The sequence below is a fragment of the Tribolium castaneum genome, chromosome 6 (genome assembly GCF_031307605.1).
Source record: "Tribolium castaneum strain GA2 chromosome 6, icTriCast1.1, whole genome shotgun sequence".
Lineage (NCBI taxonomy): Eukaryota > Metazoa > Arthropoda > Insecta > Coleoptera > Tenebrionidae > Tribolium > Tribolium castaneum.
Window position 1 is genome coordinate 11,237,550 of NC_087399.1, and position 16,359 is coordinate 11,253,908.

General features: G+C 30.0%; 3 protein-coding genes across 4 annotated transcripts; 2 read left to right on the forward strand and 1 right to left on the reverse strand.

Moving 5' to 3' along the window:
• Positions 1 to 1,357: 1,357 nt before the first annotated feature.
• LOC655719 (uncharacterized protein) lies at positions 1,358 to 8,871 on the forward strand. Of its 2 annotated transcripts, none has more exons than XM_064357365.1 (5): positions 1,358 to 1,473; positions 1,520 to 1,670; positions 1,721 to 1,924; positions 6,663 to 6,970; positions 8,207 to 8,871. In XM_064357365.1, exons 2-5 carry the CDS (start codon positions 1,629 to 1,631, stop codon positions 8,463 to 8,465), a joined length of 813 nt encoding a protein of 270 aa, XP_064213435.1. In that variant the 5' UTR covers positions 1,358 to 1,473; positions 1,520 to 1,628; the 3' UTR covers positions 8,466 to 8,871. The 2 variants fall into 2 exon arrangements, with proteins under 2 accessions (XP_064213435.1, XP_967372.1); XM_962279.4 differs by having other exon boundaries at positions 1,362 to 1,519; positions 1,592 to 1,670.
• LOC103314812 (uncharacterized) lies at positions 8,555 to 10,467 on the reverse strand. The gene is made up of 6 exons (XM_008201766.3): positions 10,289 to 10,467; positions 10,044 to 10,232; positions 9,580 to 9,634; positions 9,417 to 9,527; positions 8,998 to 9,172; positions 8,555 to 8,944 (listed from the first exon to the last, which is right to left on the reverse strand). The coding sequence occupies exons 1-6, from the start codon at positions 10,354 to 10,356 to the stop codon at positions 8,886 to 8,888; spliced, it is 657 nt and encodes a 218-aa protein (XP_008199988.1). The 5' UTR covers positions 10,357 to 10,467; the 3' UTR covers positions 8,555 to 8,885.
• LOC103314813 (uncharacterized) lies at positions 10,468 to 14,969 on the forward strand. Its single transcript, XM_008201768.3, has 7 exons — positions 10,468 to 10,623; positions 13,809 to 13,925; positions 14,125 to 14,250; positions 14,308 to 14,403; positions 14,455 to 14,532; positions 14,591 to 14,838; positions 14,885 to 14,969. The coding sequence occupies exons 2-7, from the start codon at positions 13,900 to 13,902 to the stop codon at positions 14,932 to 14,934; spliced, it is 624 nt and encodes a 207-aa protein (XP_008199990.1). The 5' UTR covers positions 10,468 to 10,623; positions 13,809 to 13,899; the 3' UTR covers positions 14,935 to 14,969.
• Positions 14,970 to 16,359: the final 1,390 nt, after the last annotated feature.

The following is a 16,359-nucleotide window of genomic DNA, read 5'->3' on the forward strand; positions in this document are numbered from 1 at the left end:
AGAATTTACACTAGGACGTGGTTTTTATAAAAGTGAAGCGATAATAGAATCTTTGAACAACGCATCTCCACTTTTTGGAGTGAAATGGACCACGGAGTAAGTTTTTGGAGGATTTTTTTTGGCTCAAAGTTTGTCGCTGGGATTTCTTATAAAAAAACTATCAATTTGTGTTTTTATTCGAGCTATCTAACTTCGATAAAAAATTAATAAAACAAAAATAAAATTGCTACAATTAATAATAATAATGTATCTTAATTGCGGATGAAAAATAAACTCAGATTCACAAATCTACGGATAATTTTCCTTGAGAAGAGCTGAAAATTAAGTTGTTTTCACTTTCAATTCCATCGAAAAAATTCCAAAAGTTAATTATTCATTGAAATTGAAGTTAACCAATTAACCTAAAATATCCACATTTTTTGACTAAACCATTGTCACTGTTAAAAACAGATAATGGCGGCAATGTTGCCAACTGTGCCACTTGCTTCTTCTCAAACAAACTTGGTAAAAATTTGCAATCGTTTATTTGAATTTTTTGAGTGAAATAAAGCACAAATTGAAAGAATAAGAAATAAAAAAAAAAAAGTTTAAACTAAATCCCAGCAACAAATTTTGAGCCCAGAAACTTTCCATTTCACTCTGAAAAATGCAAATGAGTTTAAATTTAATTAAATACAGGTTGCTAAAAATAAAAAAGAACGAAAGAGACAAACAGACCGTTGCATTTAGTTATTGTACAAAACACTATTAAATATTTTTTCAAAATTGTTTCAAAACTTCTACATACATTTTATTCACATCCACGAAATTCTCTTCAAAATTTCTCTCTGCGTCTTTTCAAAATTTGTCTCAATTATTTTTCAGCAATGTTTCTCTATTCTTCATTAAATTTTTCTTAAGATTTATTTTAAATTTTTTCTAGATCTAGGTAAGAATTTTAGAATTATTTTCTAGACAATACTAATTTAAAAAAAAAACATTTCTTATGCATGCTTCAAATTTTCTTTTAGAGTTTAAAAATCTTCTCTTGTTTCATTCAGAATTCTTCCACATTTTTTTTGTAGTATCATTTCTGCACTTTTTTTAAGTTTCTTATAAAAATCTTTTCTGATTTTTTATGAAGCCGTTTTTAGATGTAAAATCCATCTTTAGATTCTGTTTTAAATTGTTCTCCAAATTATTCACAATTAATTTATAAAGTTCTACGTTTCTTAAATTAGAATTAAGGTAAATACGACGATAGGCTCATTGTGTTTGCCCACTAGTAGAGAAAATCGGAAGCGATCAGAAAGGTTTGAAAGTGTTCTTTTAAGGTTGAAACGCACTGTACATTTAGAATGTCAGGGTTTAAACTGTAAAACTGAAAATTCTCCATCGGGGCTGACCGTGACATTTCCCAAATAAACATGGCGGCTTCCAGTGTCCGTGGTGTTTCTCGAGTTTTAGAAAAGTTAGAAAATTCCGTCAAAAATGGTAACTACTATGAAGCCCACCAGATGTACAGGACTTTATATTTTAGGTAATTTCGGCAGTTGCTCCTTTTCATGAATCAAAATTCCAGAATGTTCCACACCTAACCTCAACGTTTCAGGTACTTGGCCCAGAAAAAATACAAAGAAACTCTTGACATGCTCTACAATGGATCCCTTTTATTTCTCGAACACGATCAGGTGTTTGGTACCCAAATCTCTGGCATGTGTTATTATTAGCGAATTTGCAGCAAATCAGCGGTGCAGATTTAGCAATACTTTTAGTGGATGTTCTAGTCAAATCTGAGGAGAAAGACTACGACGGATGGACTCCAAAGTTGTGCAAAATCTTTTCAAGCATTAGTTCCACAACTCCCGAACGGGAGACGTTTCTAGCACAGGCCTTAAGGTGGTCTTCTAATCATCGAAGTTTTGGACACCCTTTCCTGCACCAGGTGGGTTTCCCCGAAATTTTGTTTCTTCTCTTCTAAAATAATTGTCAAAGTGTTGTCATGTTGGTATGAGTCACTAGTTATTTAATCGTTATAAAAATGGTAACGGAAAACTAACAAGTTAATTACCATTTCTTATTTTAACTGTATACATACAAAGTGGGTTTGTAAAAGGATAAAGTTTACTACAGGTGTACCAAAATAACGCGATTTAACCCAACTTGTGGCCCTATACCAGGTGGGGCAAATTCTGAATTTTATACTAAACTACGCGTATTCACTTCAGATAATTGTTTACGAAATTAACGAAAAAAATTCCAATCAGATTTTGAATTAAACGCACTTATACATTTTAACTTTAAAAATTATTTTTATTTATGAGCTGCTACTTGTGGCGTCGTAAATGTAATTGACAATGCGAACTGTAATTGGGGTAAAATTGTAAAAGATTTCGTGGGATATTTGAATACAGGCATCAGTTTTTGTCAATTTTATGGAATTACTGTAAATAAGGGGCTACAAAAAGGTCGGCTACTGGTAAGTGATCCCTTTGTTGGCAAATTATACCATCTTGTAATGAATCACACGTCTGGTTTGCGTTTAAATAAAAAAGCCCGATTATTTAACCAACTAAATAAAAATTTATAATTGTAAAATTTTAGGATTTTCATTCATTAGAAATTGCGAATTTTTTGGGTGCGCGATAAGGTTGTCTCACCTAGTACTAAGTTGCACCGTTTAAGTTAGGTGGCGCCAAAAAAAATATTTTTTTTTCTTTAATACGTTTACTGGAATAGTCGATATTTATTGTTTTGTGTTCTATTATTATTGTGAATTATTTACCTATCGTTAACACATTGAATAGAGATAGTTAAGTTTACGTGTCAAAATTTCAAAGTTTCGAAAATTATTATTTAACCATTTTAAATTTTAACAGACAGGACACTGCTCAAATTTTTAGATATTATTTTCAGTTTTTATGAGTACTATCAGTAGAGGTGAATTTTTTTTTATAGGAATTTAGTACCAGACAAAATGTTTGCATTTGTAAAATTTAAAATACGAGGACGAAAGAGAAATACAATTTGATGACGGACGTTATAAAAAAATCGTTATAAAATTAATAATAATTATAAAAATCGTTATGAAAAGTTAATTTAAAAGGCACTAATTCCAACAACTATTTTTAAAGTAAAAAAACCTGTTGAACTTTTTGAAACTACAAAACCGAAAAATAAGGCAATGATTGATTTACTTTTTGTTAACACTCGACAAATGGGACAAAAAATCTTATATATGAAAATAACTTAAAAAAGAATGGTTCAGACAGGTTTTAATTATTAAAGACTAACAATATCAAAGTTAGACATTGCAAACTAAAAATTATTGGTCTTTTTCACGATGAAAGAAATAACAACATTTATTTATTTGCAATAACGGACGGGATAGCAAATTTACAAAAATAAAAAAGTTATACATATTACGATTTCCATTTTCTAAACTACCAGAAACTAGAAAAAAACTCTTCAAAAATTATTCAACAGTTGTAGTACGTCACTTGTCAACAGTATTTAATGTTATCGCCTACAAGGCAATGTACCCAATGAATTATTTCAATTTAAATGATGTCCTCTCCCATTTTAAATCCACAAAAAATCTCTTGTTGCAAATTACATTAAATGTAAACCGAATCGTGTATTTTGAAAAAAACTTTACATACCAAAATTATTTTGAAAATTTTGGTCTCAGGTTGCGTTATTCCTAAAATAACTGTATTATTGTTTTCTAAACCTTTTTTTTACCGCTTACGTTAACAATGCTGTAACTAGTTATTAATTTAAACAAAAAAAAGCACAGTTGTGAATTTCTAAATACCGTTCAGTTTGTACCAAACAAATATTTAAAATAAATTAATAACTAAAATAACAATTTGTACTTACTAAAATCTAAGGAAATGGATTTTTTAAACCAAATAATAATTGGCGATCGTCCGAAATTTTAAGACGTCTACTTAAATATTTTTTTTTTCTTTTAAAAACAAAAAAAATTGTAAGATAAAAAAAACTAGTAACAATAATGGATTTTACGATTAAGAAAAGAATTAGCTTCTCGGAGAATGTATTATAAAGATATATCTCAAATGTGTAAAGTTGTTAATAAGTTACAGCTTTACAATAACAAAAAAATTAGCACCAAAACAGGTGGCTTTGATATTAAATAGTGTGTTGCAAATTTCATAAAAATCCATTACTCAGTTAAGAAGTTATTAAAGAAAAACTAAAATCATTTTTAAACGGTGTAACTTGGTACGTAGGATGCCTTCTATATTTCGGGGATGGACTTTCCTGTTAATTTTATCTGAAAACCAACGTCTATATCGTAAAATTTAACATTTTTTAGGATAAACTTATTCAGAAAGTTTTGGCCTGGTTTTGGTGATTTTTATATGATTTACAAATATTTCGAAAATTCATCTCGGTCAAAAATGGAATTAAGTTGTTAAAATTTTCAAGCGATATTTTTTTTTACAATTTTCGAAGTGGATTATTTCAGCAACAGTGTATCGATGAACTTGATGCAAAAACTTCCCGAAAACTTTGATGTTGTTCGTGAAATTATTGTAATAATAATAATAATAATAATAATAATAATAATAATAATAATAATAATAAGTTTATTGTCCTAAGATATTGAAATACATCGACTTGTCAGTAAGATAAAAATATAATTTTGTTGGGCCACATTATATTTATCTACTTTAAAACATGTAAAAATATTCATTAATACTGTATAGGCTGCACTCAGTTAAAATATTTATTAACTTAGTTTTAAATGTTTTGAGAGGAAGATGTTGATCTTTTAGATTTTGAGGTAGAGAGTTATAAAGCCGTATACTTAGATTGTCTCTTTTTGCTAAGCGAAAACGCGGATTAACAAGATTTGTTTTGGTTTTTGTGTCATGACTATGCACGTCTACCAAAGAGGGATAACTTGAGATATTTTTTCTAACATCGTAAACTTTATGAAATATAAGACAAAGTAGTGTCATACTTTTGTACTTTTTGAAATATGCTCTGCAACTAACATCACTACATATTTCGGCAATTGCTCTGACTGCAGCTTTCTGTAAAACAAGAATCTTATGGACATGAACGTAGACTGCGTCTCCCTACAATAAAATACCGTAATTTATTTGGGAATTGATAAAGCGGCATATTCGTTAACGCCTACTCTTATTTTTCGTATTGCAAATACTGCTGTGGACAACCTACTGCAAACTTCATAAACATGGGGTGTCCACGATAGTTTGTTGTCTAAAAACAGTCCAAGAAATTTTATGTGTTTAGTTTGTTTGAGTTGCGATTGAAGTTCAAACACTTTTGTAACTGTTCTTGTTTTATTTAGGGCTAATTTATTGGCTGCAAACCACTCATCTGCATCTCTGATCATTCTTTCCTTAATCGGTACCACGTTCTTCTTCTTGTTTATAGGAATACTTAATGACGTATCATCAGCATACATTATTGTTAGAATGTTCTTGTCCATAGAATTTTCTAAGTCATTTATATAAACTAGAAAGAGAACAGGACCCAGTATGGACCCCTGAGGTACCCCGTATTTTATATGTCCTGCTTTACTTAGTGATGCGTTGATTTTCACGTATTGTTCGATCTTCCAAATAGGATCTAAACAGTTTTAGACATGTTCCCCTTACTCCATAGAAGCGTAGTTTATCTAGCAAAATCAATGCAGTCAAATGCAGAGCTAAGGTCCGTGAATACACCTACATGTTTGTTTATTTTCAAATGCTTTTTGAATATCTTTAACTAATGACAATATTGCGCCGGTTGTGGTGAAGCTTTTTCTGAAACCAAACTGTTGCTGACTTAGATATTTATTTTTCTCTAGGAAGTTTACGAGCTGTTGGCACATTACTGATTCTAATATTTTAGAAAATGCTAGCAATAATGTGACAGATCGTGATATTACGGCATCCTTGGGCATTCAAAGGACCAGCATACATTCAGCAAAAAATTTATTCGTCTTGGATGCCACTTGTTTTCAAAAATTGCCCAAAAATGGGTCGTTTTGGGGTCAAAAAGGGGGTTCAAAAATTTGTTCAAGAAAATTCAAATGTGTATTAATCATGGAGAATATTTTTAAAGCAATACAGGCTGTCCCAAAACTCGCGCCCCAGAGAAAACTGAATTTTTGTTTCTGTACTTTATTCACGAAAAATAAAAGACAACTCACGTATAGAGGTAAGTTGGGTTAAATCGTTTTATTTTCACCTGAAAAATCTGCTTTTTTGTCCTTATTTTTTCGTTACACCCTGTAAATTCTTAAGAGAATTTGGGAAAAATCACTACACTTTTCCACGTTTAAGTAAAAATCGATACAAAAAAACGCAAACTTATTATTAATAATAGAAAACAACCTAAATATAAAAAAGTGCAGAAACATTCTACAAGTTGGATTTCTTCCCTAGTTTTGTTTACAATTCTTCCAGATTATTTTTTAGCATTGCTTCTATAAAGTGTTAAAGTGGACTCTAGTGCCAAGTGCCAAGAAAACCCACTAATTAAAAGAGAAAAGCAATTGTGAAAAGTGTCGGTTGTTTTTTAGTTTTGAACAAATACTAGAATTCACCAAGAAATTGACAACACTTTTTTTGACATTGACAATTGTTTAAAAAAGAAACCCACTTTATGTTTCGATCGACTAAATTGAGTTGTTTTAGTGTATAGCGCAAGTATATTGGGACGAGAAAAATTATTTCCAAGCTCGTCATCATTACATTTATTCTAAAGATGGCCAAGGCTGTGCAAAATTATTAATTGAGTTTCAAAGTACACAAGGCTTTCAATGCGAAGCAGATTTGTTTATTGCACAAGCTGTGTTCCAGTATTTATGTCTAAGTAATAAAATCACAGCTTATCAGACTTTTACAAGCTATACTGAACAACATCCTCGGATAAAGCGATCAGGGCCCCCATATCTACTGCCTCTACTCAACTTTATCTTCTTCTTATTGCAAGCCATTGAAAGGTAAGATTAAATCATAATAATTATACTTACGGAGGACTAAAACTAGGACGCGAAACAAGATTCAATAGTTTGAATTCGAAATAAACAGTTTGTCAATGAAGGCGGTTAATATGCGATAAATTTAAAGGACGACCGAACATAGCGAGTGAGTGCCCTTAATAGTTAAGATTATTAATTGCCTATCAACAAACGAGTTATACATTTCTTCGTTGACCGCAAATTTTAATTCTCTACAACTTTGTTCCTTATCTTAAAACGTATTTGCAGCGTTTTGAAAAATATGAAATATTTTATGTATTTTTTTATTGTTGTTTGTGATAATATTCTTGCGTCAACTTTATCGCTTTCTACTTGTCATTCCAATTCAATTGCATTTTACTAAATTAATTTTTTAATAACGTTGGTAAAAATGTAAAATAGTTGTTGATCATTAGACTGTCATTGAAACTATAAATTACATTAGCTATTAATTTTTAAGTGGTTGAATAATTTTTCTAACTTTGAGAGCAAATGTTTCTATGGAACTGGAATGGATATTATACTGTTACGAGCTAAGCAGAAAATATAAAGAAAGCAATGTTAATTTGCCTTAAAACATCTCAAAACCCGCATACTCGTATATAAGTTATTAAAATTGTCAGAATAACGACTGACAACTTCCTGAGTCCACCTATTGATAGAAAAATTGTTTCTTCGATTGTAGTAGATTTATCTCTCTATTTATAAACTGTTACTCTGACTTTCATTCTCATGTTTACTCCTTGTAGATGATTTTTTTATACATATTATATCTAGAAAGCAAGATATATAAAAGTGTATGGCAAGTCAACTTAACGTAAAAACGCCGTCAAAAAGAGTACGAAAGCAGTTAAATTAAATTGAAACAGATGGCACCAAGGACTGTCAGTTTTGTTGACAGTGCTGTCAACATTTTCAAGAAAAGTAAAATTTACAAAAAAGAAGCTTAAATTGATAAAAATAATCTGAAAAAGCCAGTGGTAAAAAGTCCACCATTTTTTCACCTTACCAACTTCTATCAAAATTATAAAACTATTAAATAATTGATAGATGTTATAAATTTATAAACTATCTTGGCCTTTAACTAAATAAAGCTTTAAAACTTTTTTTAATATATTCAGTTTTGCTCACTCTTAGAATGTCAAATTCGCCATCTTGTGTCACCTCCTTAAGTTAAGTCCTCCATGTTGACACCATAATAATCCGAATCAATTTTAGTCGAAAACTCCCCACTTTTGTAATATTATGTGAACAGTACGAGCCGTCCATAAAAAGGGATCCTTGTTACGTGGGCTATTTGGATAAAATAGGTCAAATATTCTTCGGTCTGAAACCTCCACAACAAAAACAGGGCGGCCTTTTTGACAATTTTTTCGAATCGTTTTTGAGAGGTTTAGACGATAGTGACGATGAAACGACAACACCACAAGCCTCAACGTCTAAACCTCCAGAAATGTTGCACACAGAATTAGACTAGTAATGGTTTATTAATTTCTTTGGGGATTTTTTATATGATGAATCACTGTATTGTAATTATTCGGTAAGTTATTTAAATTAAATTGTAGATTAATTATTGGAGAATATACTTACAATCAAATTGTATTTGTTTGAGTTTTTACAACATTTAAAATCACTTTGTAAATGGGTCTATATGCTATAATTATCATGTAAGTCACAGCTTCCTTTGATTGGGCAGATAGCGCCATCTGTCACCAAATCAAGGAATTTGTGGTATAATACAACTAATTGAAGTAGGATGTCTTGAAAAAACGTCGGGTTTATTTTTCGTTTGCGGATTGTGTTTTTTTGAGATATCTTTCCATTGTTTATATATTCCTTTTTAATTATTTAAATGCTTGTAAAAATAAATTTTATCAGTTACATCTTGTATCTTTATTTACGGAATTATAAGGATTTTTTTGGGTGTGATGTCCTTTATAACGGCTTCTATGTCCCCTAAAAAACACAAAAAAAGTTAAGAAAAAAAAAACAAAGTAAAAAATGCCCACCTATTCCATTCATTATGTGAGGCACACTTAAATTCTTCTTCATTCCTTTTAAATGTTGTTTGAGTTTTTTGGTTCGGTGGTTTTGGCGTTGTAGTTTTTGTCGCATTTTTCTTATTTTCAACTCAGTTACTGCAACTTTTTGCTTTGTAAGTAGGTAGAGTTGTTCAAAGTAGCCCTAATAATAGATCATGTTATTAGAAGTAAAAGTGATAGTTATAGAGAGCTACATAAACTCAATTTTATTCCGAATAAAATTATTTTATCCCCGAACGCAATTGTTCAGATAAACTAGTACAGAGGGAGATTTTTCACTTTTAATGTATGGCTGAAAAGTTATAACATTTTACTTGTACAATTAGTAATACACGTTTGTGGATAAAATAAGAATGTTCGAAATGAATATTAAAGCAACGATTAACCATTGGTTGTTGTACATTCTGTGGCTCTTTTTGTAGCTCCTCTACTTGTTCATATTTTTCGACCTCAGGCTTTGGTTCAACAAATACTTCTAGAATATTGGCTTTGTTATCCTAAAAATTTGTCAAAAATTAGTATTTTGATTTTTTTAATATTCATATTTACCACAGGGTCTGAGATGGGAATAATATCCTCTCTCAGACATGGTCCTTCACCAGTCCTGTCAAAATATTGTTCTTCAAAATTACCATATTTGGTTGTCTAATGTTGGTTCACCATTTTTCCAATATTTTTAGGTTTCGGAATTAAAATACACTGAACTACTATTTATAAACAATTTAGCTTCACTCGACAAGCGGCTTGTGTGCTATACTTTTTAGGTTTTTGTTTTTATTGAAAACTTATTAATGCAATGATTCTAATTAAAAAAAACGAAACGTTTTGTCTATTTTCTTTTCAACAAATTAAGTTAAAAATGATTGAAGTTTTGTAGGTAATTCTTCTAGTTGCCAACATAATAATTAAAACTAGGGCTAGGAAAACATATTTTTAAAATTTCCTAACAGGTGTTTTGTACCAAAATAATTAAAATTTTACATAATAAGAAAATAGATAATGTTTTCACTCACTCTGAACCTTTTTTCCCAAGTTTTGCCGAAGGCACAGCATTTAATTTCAAACGTGGATATTTTCCAATTAGCACATAATCACTTCTCTTGAAATGTTCAGAGCAAACAAATTTAGATCTGCTCCATGTCCAATTATCGGGTAAATTTAAAGCCTTTTTCCATGCTGCAAGTAAGTGTCCTGTGGGAAACCTACAAATTAATACAATTTAAGAGTATTTAAAAAAACATTTGGGGGCACTACATACAGGTGAAATGCAACACCTTCCGGCTTAAATTTTCTCACTCTTTGGCACGACTTTACTGCACAAGCCATTATGAATAATTTACAAAACAATAATATTATTAATATTTTTGGTTACTAGTTTGACCATAGAATAAGGTTAAAATATGGCGATGCAACCTCAAAAAGAGATATTCCACTAAAAGTCAAAATACAGAACATAACCTCACTTCGCTACCTTTGAAAACTTGGGGCTGTTGTGAATAAAATGTGAAATAAGTTTGTTCACTGTTGTGTAGCTTCACTGGCTTCCGAATGTGAGAGTTTGCAACATAAGGGATTTAATACTCAATTTCATTCGTAAGTCGGATTTAAGTTTTGTTTTTTTGGCGAGTGTTAAATGGTCAGAATAGACAGTATTGAATTTGCAATGCAGTAAGAAGAGAAAATTGGCAACCGACAAAGCTACTAAATAAAAGCACGGATTGACAAAGTAAACAAGGCCTTACAAAACAATTCTTAAAATTGGATGTTCCGAGCATTTTCAGTTTACCCAAACATTTATTTAGGAACAAATAAAAAGACGAAGATACTCCTTTTTAGCAGTTTCAAAACTATGCATTTACTCATTTTCTCTCAAAAGTTAGTTCTTTCATTCCATTTCAGTTAAAAGTAGAATTTACTAATTTGGGATTTTAGCGGTTTTACCTTACCAGTTATATTGGTTCTTCTAGGGATGTTTTTCTATCTTATTTGTTAAGGTTGGTACTAACATTTTTTAATAAAATTTTTTGTATAGGGATTGGTACTCTGTTTTACCTGACAAATTCAATGTAACAATATGTTAAATTTAAACCTATGTAAAATGACACTGAGTAAAATGACATTTTAACAACCAATCAAATTGAAAAATTTAGTATGCATTTAATCCAAATATACCTTTTTGATAGTGTTAAGCCACTTGCATATCTAAAGCTTGGTAAAATCACCATAGTTCATCACGAAGTTAAAATAAAAATTGATATTCTCTGAATTCTCTCTTAAGTTCAAAATTCTTTTATAGTTTCGTTTAGAATTTTCCTAGATTGTTTCTTTGCATTGTGCCGTACTTTTTTTTTAGATATTTGTTAAGATTCTTCTCTGATTTTTTTCTAAAGCCGTTTGTGTAGACCCTTTTTTAGATTATTTCAGATTTTATAAAGTGTTCAGATTTCCAGATCCTTAAAAAAATCTTCAAATGCTTCTTTACAATTATTGTCTAGATTTTTAAGAAAAAGTTACTTGAACCTTTGTGTTTGTTAATAAATTATAATTCTTTTGGTTATCAGGTCCTTTTATTAAACAAAACATTTTTTACTATAAAAACATAGTTGGGACGTTTCGACATAAAAATGTCATCATCATCTACAATTGCTACAATAATTGGAACCTGCCTCTAAATTACAGTTACAAACACAAGGAACCTATTAAAATGCGAAAATCGCAACGGCTGCCTGATCTTACTTTTTTTAAGCTATCTAAGATTGGAGCTATATGTTTAATATGTTGTATATCTGCTTATGGTTAAGACTTTTTTCTTTGTTTAAATATATGTATATAGGATCCAACAATAGTCTCTTACCCCAAATTGACTCATGTAATATTTTTTCATCGTAAAATTTAAAATTGACCTGTATGAAAATGATGGTCCTGTGGTGTTCATTTAAATTTTGGTAGTGGTATTTGTGGTGATTGATTCTATTTAAATTTTTAGATTTTATTCAAAACGATTATACAAACACTTTATTTTACAATTCTACTGTGCGTCTTTTTTAAACAAATTCTCTTATAGTTTTGTTTAGAATTTTTTAGGTTATTCTTTAGCATTATTTCGGTACTTGTATCTACATTTTTCCTAAGATTCTTCTCTGATTATTTTCTAAGGAAGCGTTTGTAGATCTGAAATCTGGACTCACCGGCTAAATTATCGCATCACATAAATTGCAAGATTTTGAGCCTTAAGAGTTTGAAAATTTAACTGAAATTGATGATATAAGGTAGTAGCATTCTCAAGTAACTTTCACAGCTATCAGTTTCTTTAAAACAATTGGTGTAGATTCATGGCTATCTAATTAAACGTCAAATTATCAAAATCACAGCAGACCACGTAGAAGGGTGGCAGTTATCCATCCAGGCTCGAGGAGGTAATACCAGATATTAATGATCGCCTCCGAATGCCAAACTAGCCTCAGTAGAACAGTAGACCGTATCCAAGCCAAAAAAAATATTTTTTTTTGTTTTTTTGACAATCAATACGTTGTAGTTTAATTGTTGACGTTTCAGTTGTAGGTTTAGTTTAATTTAACGTTAAGTAGTTAATTAATTAATTTTTGATTAATCCATTTTTTTTATTTAAATATTAGAAATTAAGTTATTACAAACCTTTTCTGTTTTTTCTTTCCCAGTCTTAGTTTTGTTTCCTTCCTTTTCAACTTTTTGTTTCAATAATCATCATTTTTGTCCACAGTTTCTTCATTCTCACTTCACGTATTGTACATTCCACTTGTTTAGGAGTAGATTAATTTCATTTCTTATTACCAGTAGATTTTTACTCAAATTTCTTCACATTCTTATTTTATCGCTTTTTTTTGCCCAGTTTCATCATTTGCTCCGTCTCTGTTTTTTTATTTCTCAGTCTTGATTTTGTTCTTGTCGTTTCTTCAGTTTTGATCTCAGTTTCTTCATTCTATGTACTATTGCTAATTCTTGAGTTTCGAATTCTCAGTTCTTTGATTATTTTCTTATTGTTAATAGTATTTTACTAAGATTTCGTAAGAATTTTTATTTTATTCGTGTTTTTTTGTTGTATCTACATCTTTATTCATTATTTATTATTATTTTAGGTTCATTTTCTGTTTTTTTTGTAACTAGATTTAGTTTTGTTCTTCGTTTATTTAATTTGTTTTGTTTTCTGTCTGCCTGTTTCATATTTTCCGAGCGAAATTTGAGAGGGCTCTTGTTGTCCGAATGAATTGAAATGTTGCATACTTACGTAATTATATCAACATAAACCACTTTCTGAGACTCATTTTTGTCTGTATTTTGGTGTGTTGTAATTATTTTATACGAAAAATGAGTTCTGTGGATGTCTGTTGTATTTTAAGGAAGAATTTAAAAAATCATCCAGAAATCTAAAACAGATTCCTACTTTTCAACGTCTACAATAACGTATACGCATTTAAAATTTAAGCGCGCGGTGTTGCTAAAAAATTGGGAATTTAACAAAATTTCTACTAAAGCACTGAAATACGCATTCAGAGTTAAAATTTTAGGTAAAAATAGTTATTAGTGGTTAGATCTATCATTGAAACTGTAAATTACGTTAGCTATTAATTTTTTTAAGTGCATGAATAACTTATAACAACTATCTTTGAGAGAAAATGCGACGTTGGCAAAGTTCTCAAACAGTGAATCGATTACAAAGAAAATTTTTCAAAGCTTTGAATGTTTGCCAAAGACATGCCAGAATTCAGTGCATTAACTAATTTATGTATTTATGTTTGTAGGTTTCTACGCAAGGTTTTTAACGAATTGTCAATTAGAAATTATTGAAAAAAATTGTCAATTGTGTATGAAACAAAGCTTCCACAACAAGAAATGGAATCCGAAGGTTCGGAAGATAAGTATGTATTAATTGTGTATTTTTTTATGAAAAATGGCTATAAGGTGCTATAAGAATGAACACCGTGATACTTAGTCGTATGAAACATAAATTGCGTCCTTCAAAATTGATTTTCACTCTTTCATTTATTTCACAGTAATTGTTAATTCAAAAATATTGTTAATTCAGTAACAAATTCGTTAATTAATAACTGTTTTAAGACTTCCCTTGCTTGAACAATTGCGACAACGGATATCAAAGGCACTTGATGTGGAACATTACCCGTTTCATAAAAGAGGAAAAACTTGTTTTGAAAATACTCCAGTTACTTCAGAAACGAATCCACAGTAAGTGTTTTGACTTTACTACAAACCTACTGTCAACAAAATATTGTTGATTTTTAGGGACACTGAAGGTGATTTTAGTGAGGATTCAAAAGACATTATTGCGCCTATTTTGACCGAAACTGATCCACTAGCAGAACCTACGGAAAAATCAAAGTATTAGTCTTATTAAAAATTAATAACAGTGTAGCAAAATATTTTTTCAAGTGAATGTCGTCCCCTAATCTTAAACGAGGAAATAAAACTCGAGGTTGACGAGGTACCCTTTCTTGATGAAGAAGCAAAGTAATTATTAAAAAAAATTCATAGAAGATTAATTGATTAGATAATGTCACGTTTTTAGGAACTTCCTTAAAAAAAATGTAAAAAAAGATCATGCCTATGCACGAATTGATATTCCAGAAAACTCAACAGGCTATAGAAAGTTGTACATGCTTGAAAAACAAAAATTAAGTGCTGCCAAGAAAAAACTAAGTGCCTTAAATAAGGCATTTTTGCGTCAGAAATCCAGGAGGATGATGGTTAAGAAACTTCTTAGAGAAATGAAAAGGAAGACATACTCCAAAATTAGCCAACTTTTGAAGGATTCAGGTAGCAGTTTTTGTAGCACTTTCTGTTTGTCATAGGTTGATTTCAGGGGGTTCTTTCAAAAATGGCAAACCCAAAAAAATACTTATAGTAATATGAAAAGTAACGTTCAATAAATGAGTTAAGTTTTTTAATATAGTGTTTTATTTATTTAATTTGAAACGCAATTAAAAAGAGGTTTTAGGCCATTTTCTTATAAAACTCGTCTTATAATATACTACATATTTTCTACTTCCATATAAGAGATATAATAATGATATATTATCTGTTTCAAAACTACAAAAACGCCTTCTTTTAAAATTAGCTGGTATAAATTATTCATGAACTTACTTAAAATTTTATTTTCGTAGCCTTGACTACTTAATTCAAATAGGAATTTTTTAAATGTTCGTCAGCGTTCTATCTTTTTATCTATTTCTTTGCTATTAGTCGATAAAAGTTAGTATATTATCGAAATAAATTTTTATTTTTTCTCTTCATCTAGCAAAATACGAGTTAAGTGAGATTCTTATAATAAAAAATCTTCTAATCTACTTCCGTGGATTTCCCTTAGCGATGACAACGCTTTCCAGAGAACATAATGATATATTATCTGTTCCAAACTACAAAAACGCCTTCTTTTAAAATTAGCTGTTATAAATTATTCTTGAACTTACTTGAAATTTTATTTTCGTAGCCTTGACTACTTAATTCAAATCGGAATTTTTTAAATGTTCGTTAGCGTTCTATCTTTTTATCTATTTCTGTGCTATTAGTCGATAGAAGTTAGTTTTTAAATTCGATGAAAAATTCACTGAAACTTCAGTGTCACATTTCTTTCCTTGGTTAAGCAAAATTTATGGAAATTCATTAAGCTGTCGCTTTGTTCACAATTTTTTCAATATGTGTAGAAACGGTAAAAAAACATTATCGAAATAAATTTTTATTTTTCCTCTACATCTAGCAAAATACGAGTTAAGTGAGATTCTTATAATAGAAAATCTTCTAATCTACTTCCGTGGATTTCCCTAAGCGATGACAACGTTTTCCAGAGCACATAACTTGTTAGGAGTATTTTTTCCCTTTTCTTTCCATTAATTCGGACCAATCTAAGTTTCTCAAAGAACGTTGCAAATTAATAGCAATAAGCGAAAATAAGGCATGTCATTCTTACTAATTTTAAATGTATTTTTTTTGTTTTAGCAAAATCAATCCAAAACTATTCGTTTCTCTACAGGACAAAGCTCCAAATGTTATCAAATAATCGTAAAAACCTAATTCAAACTTACATTTACAATGTTTTCTCTGAATTTAACAAAATTCAACGCATTTTGTGAGTTTATCAGTGAAATACGCCTCACATAATCGAAATAAGAGCGATATAATGTTCACGTCATTTTGTATTTTCCCCTTAGCTAAGCAAAATTAATTGAAATTGATGAATTTCTTTATGAAAAACTGGGAGAACGTTACAAATCAATGTAAATAAAATAAAAAGAAAACAAAGTAAAAGTCAAATTTCCTTGGAAATACTTGCTTTCAGTA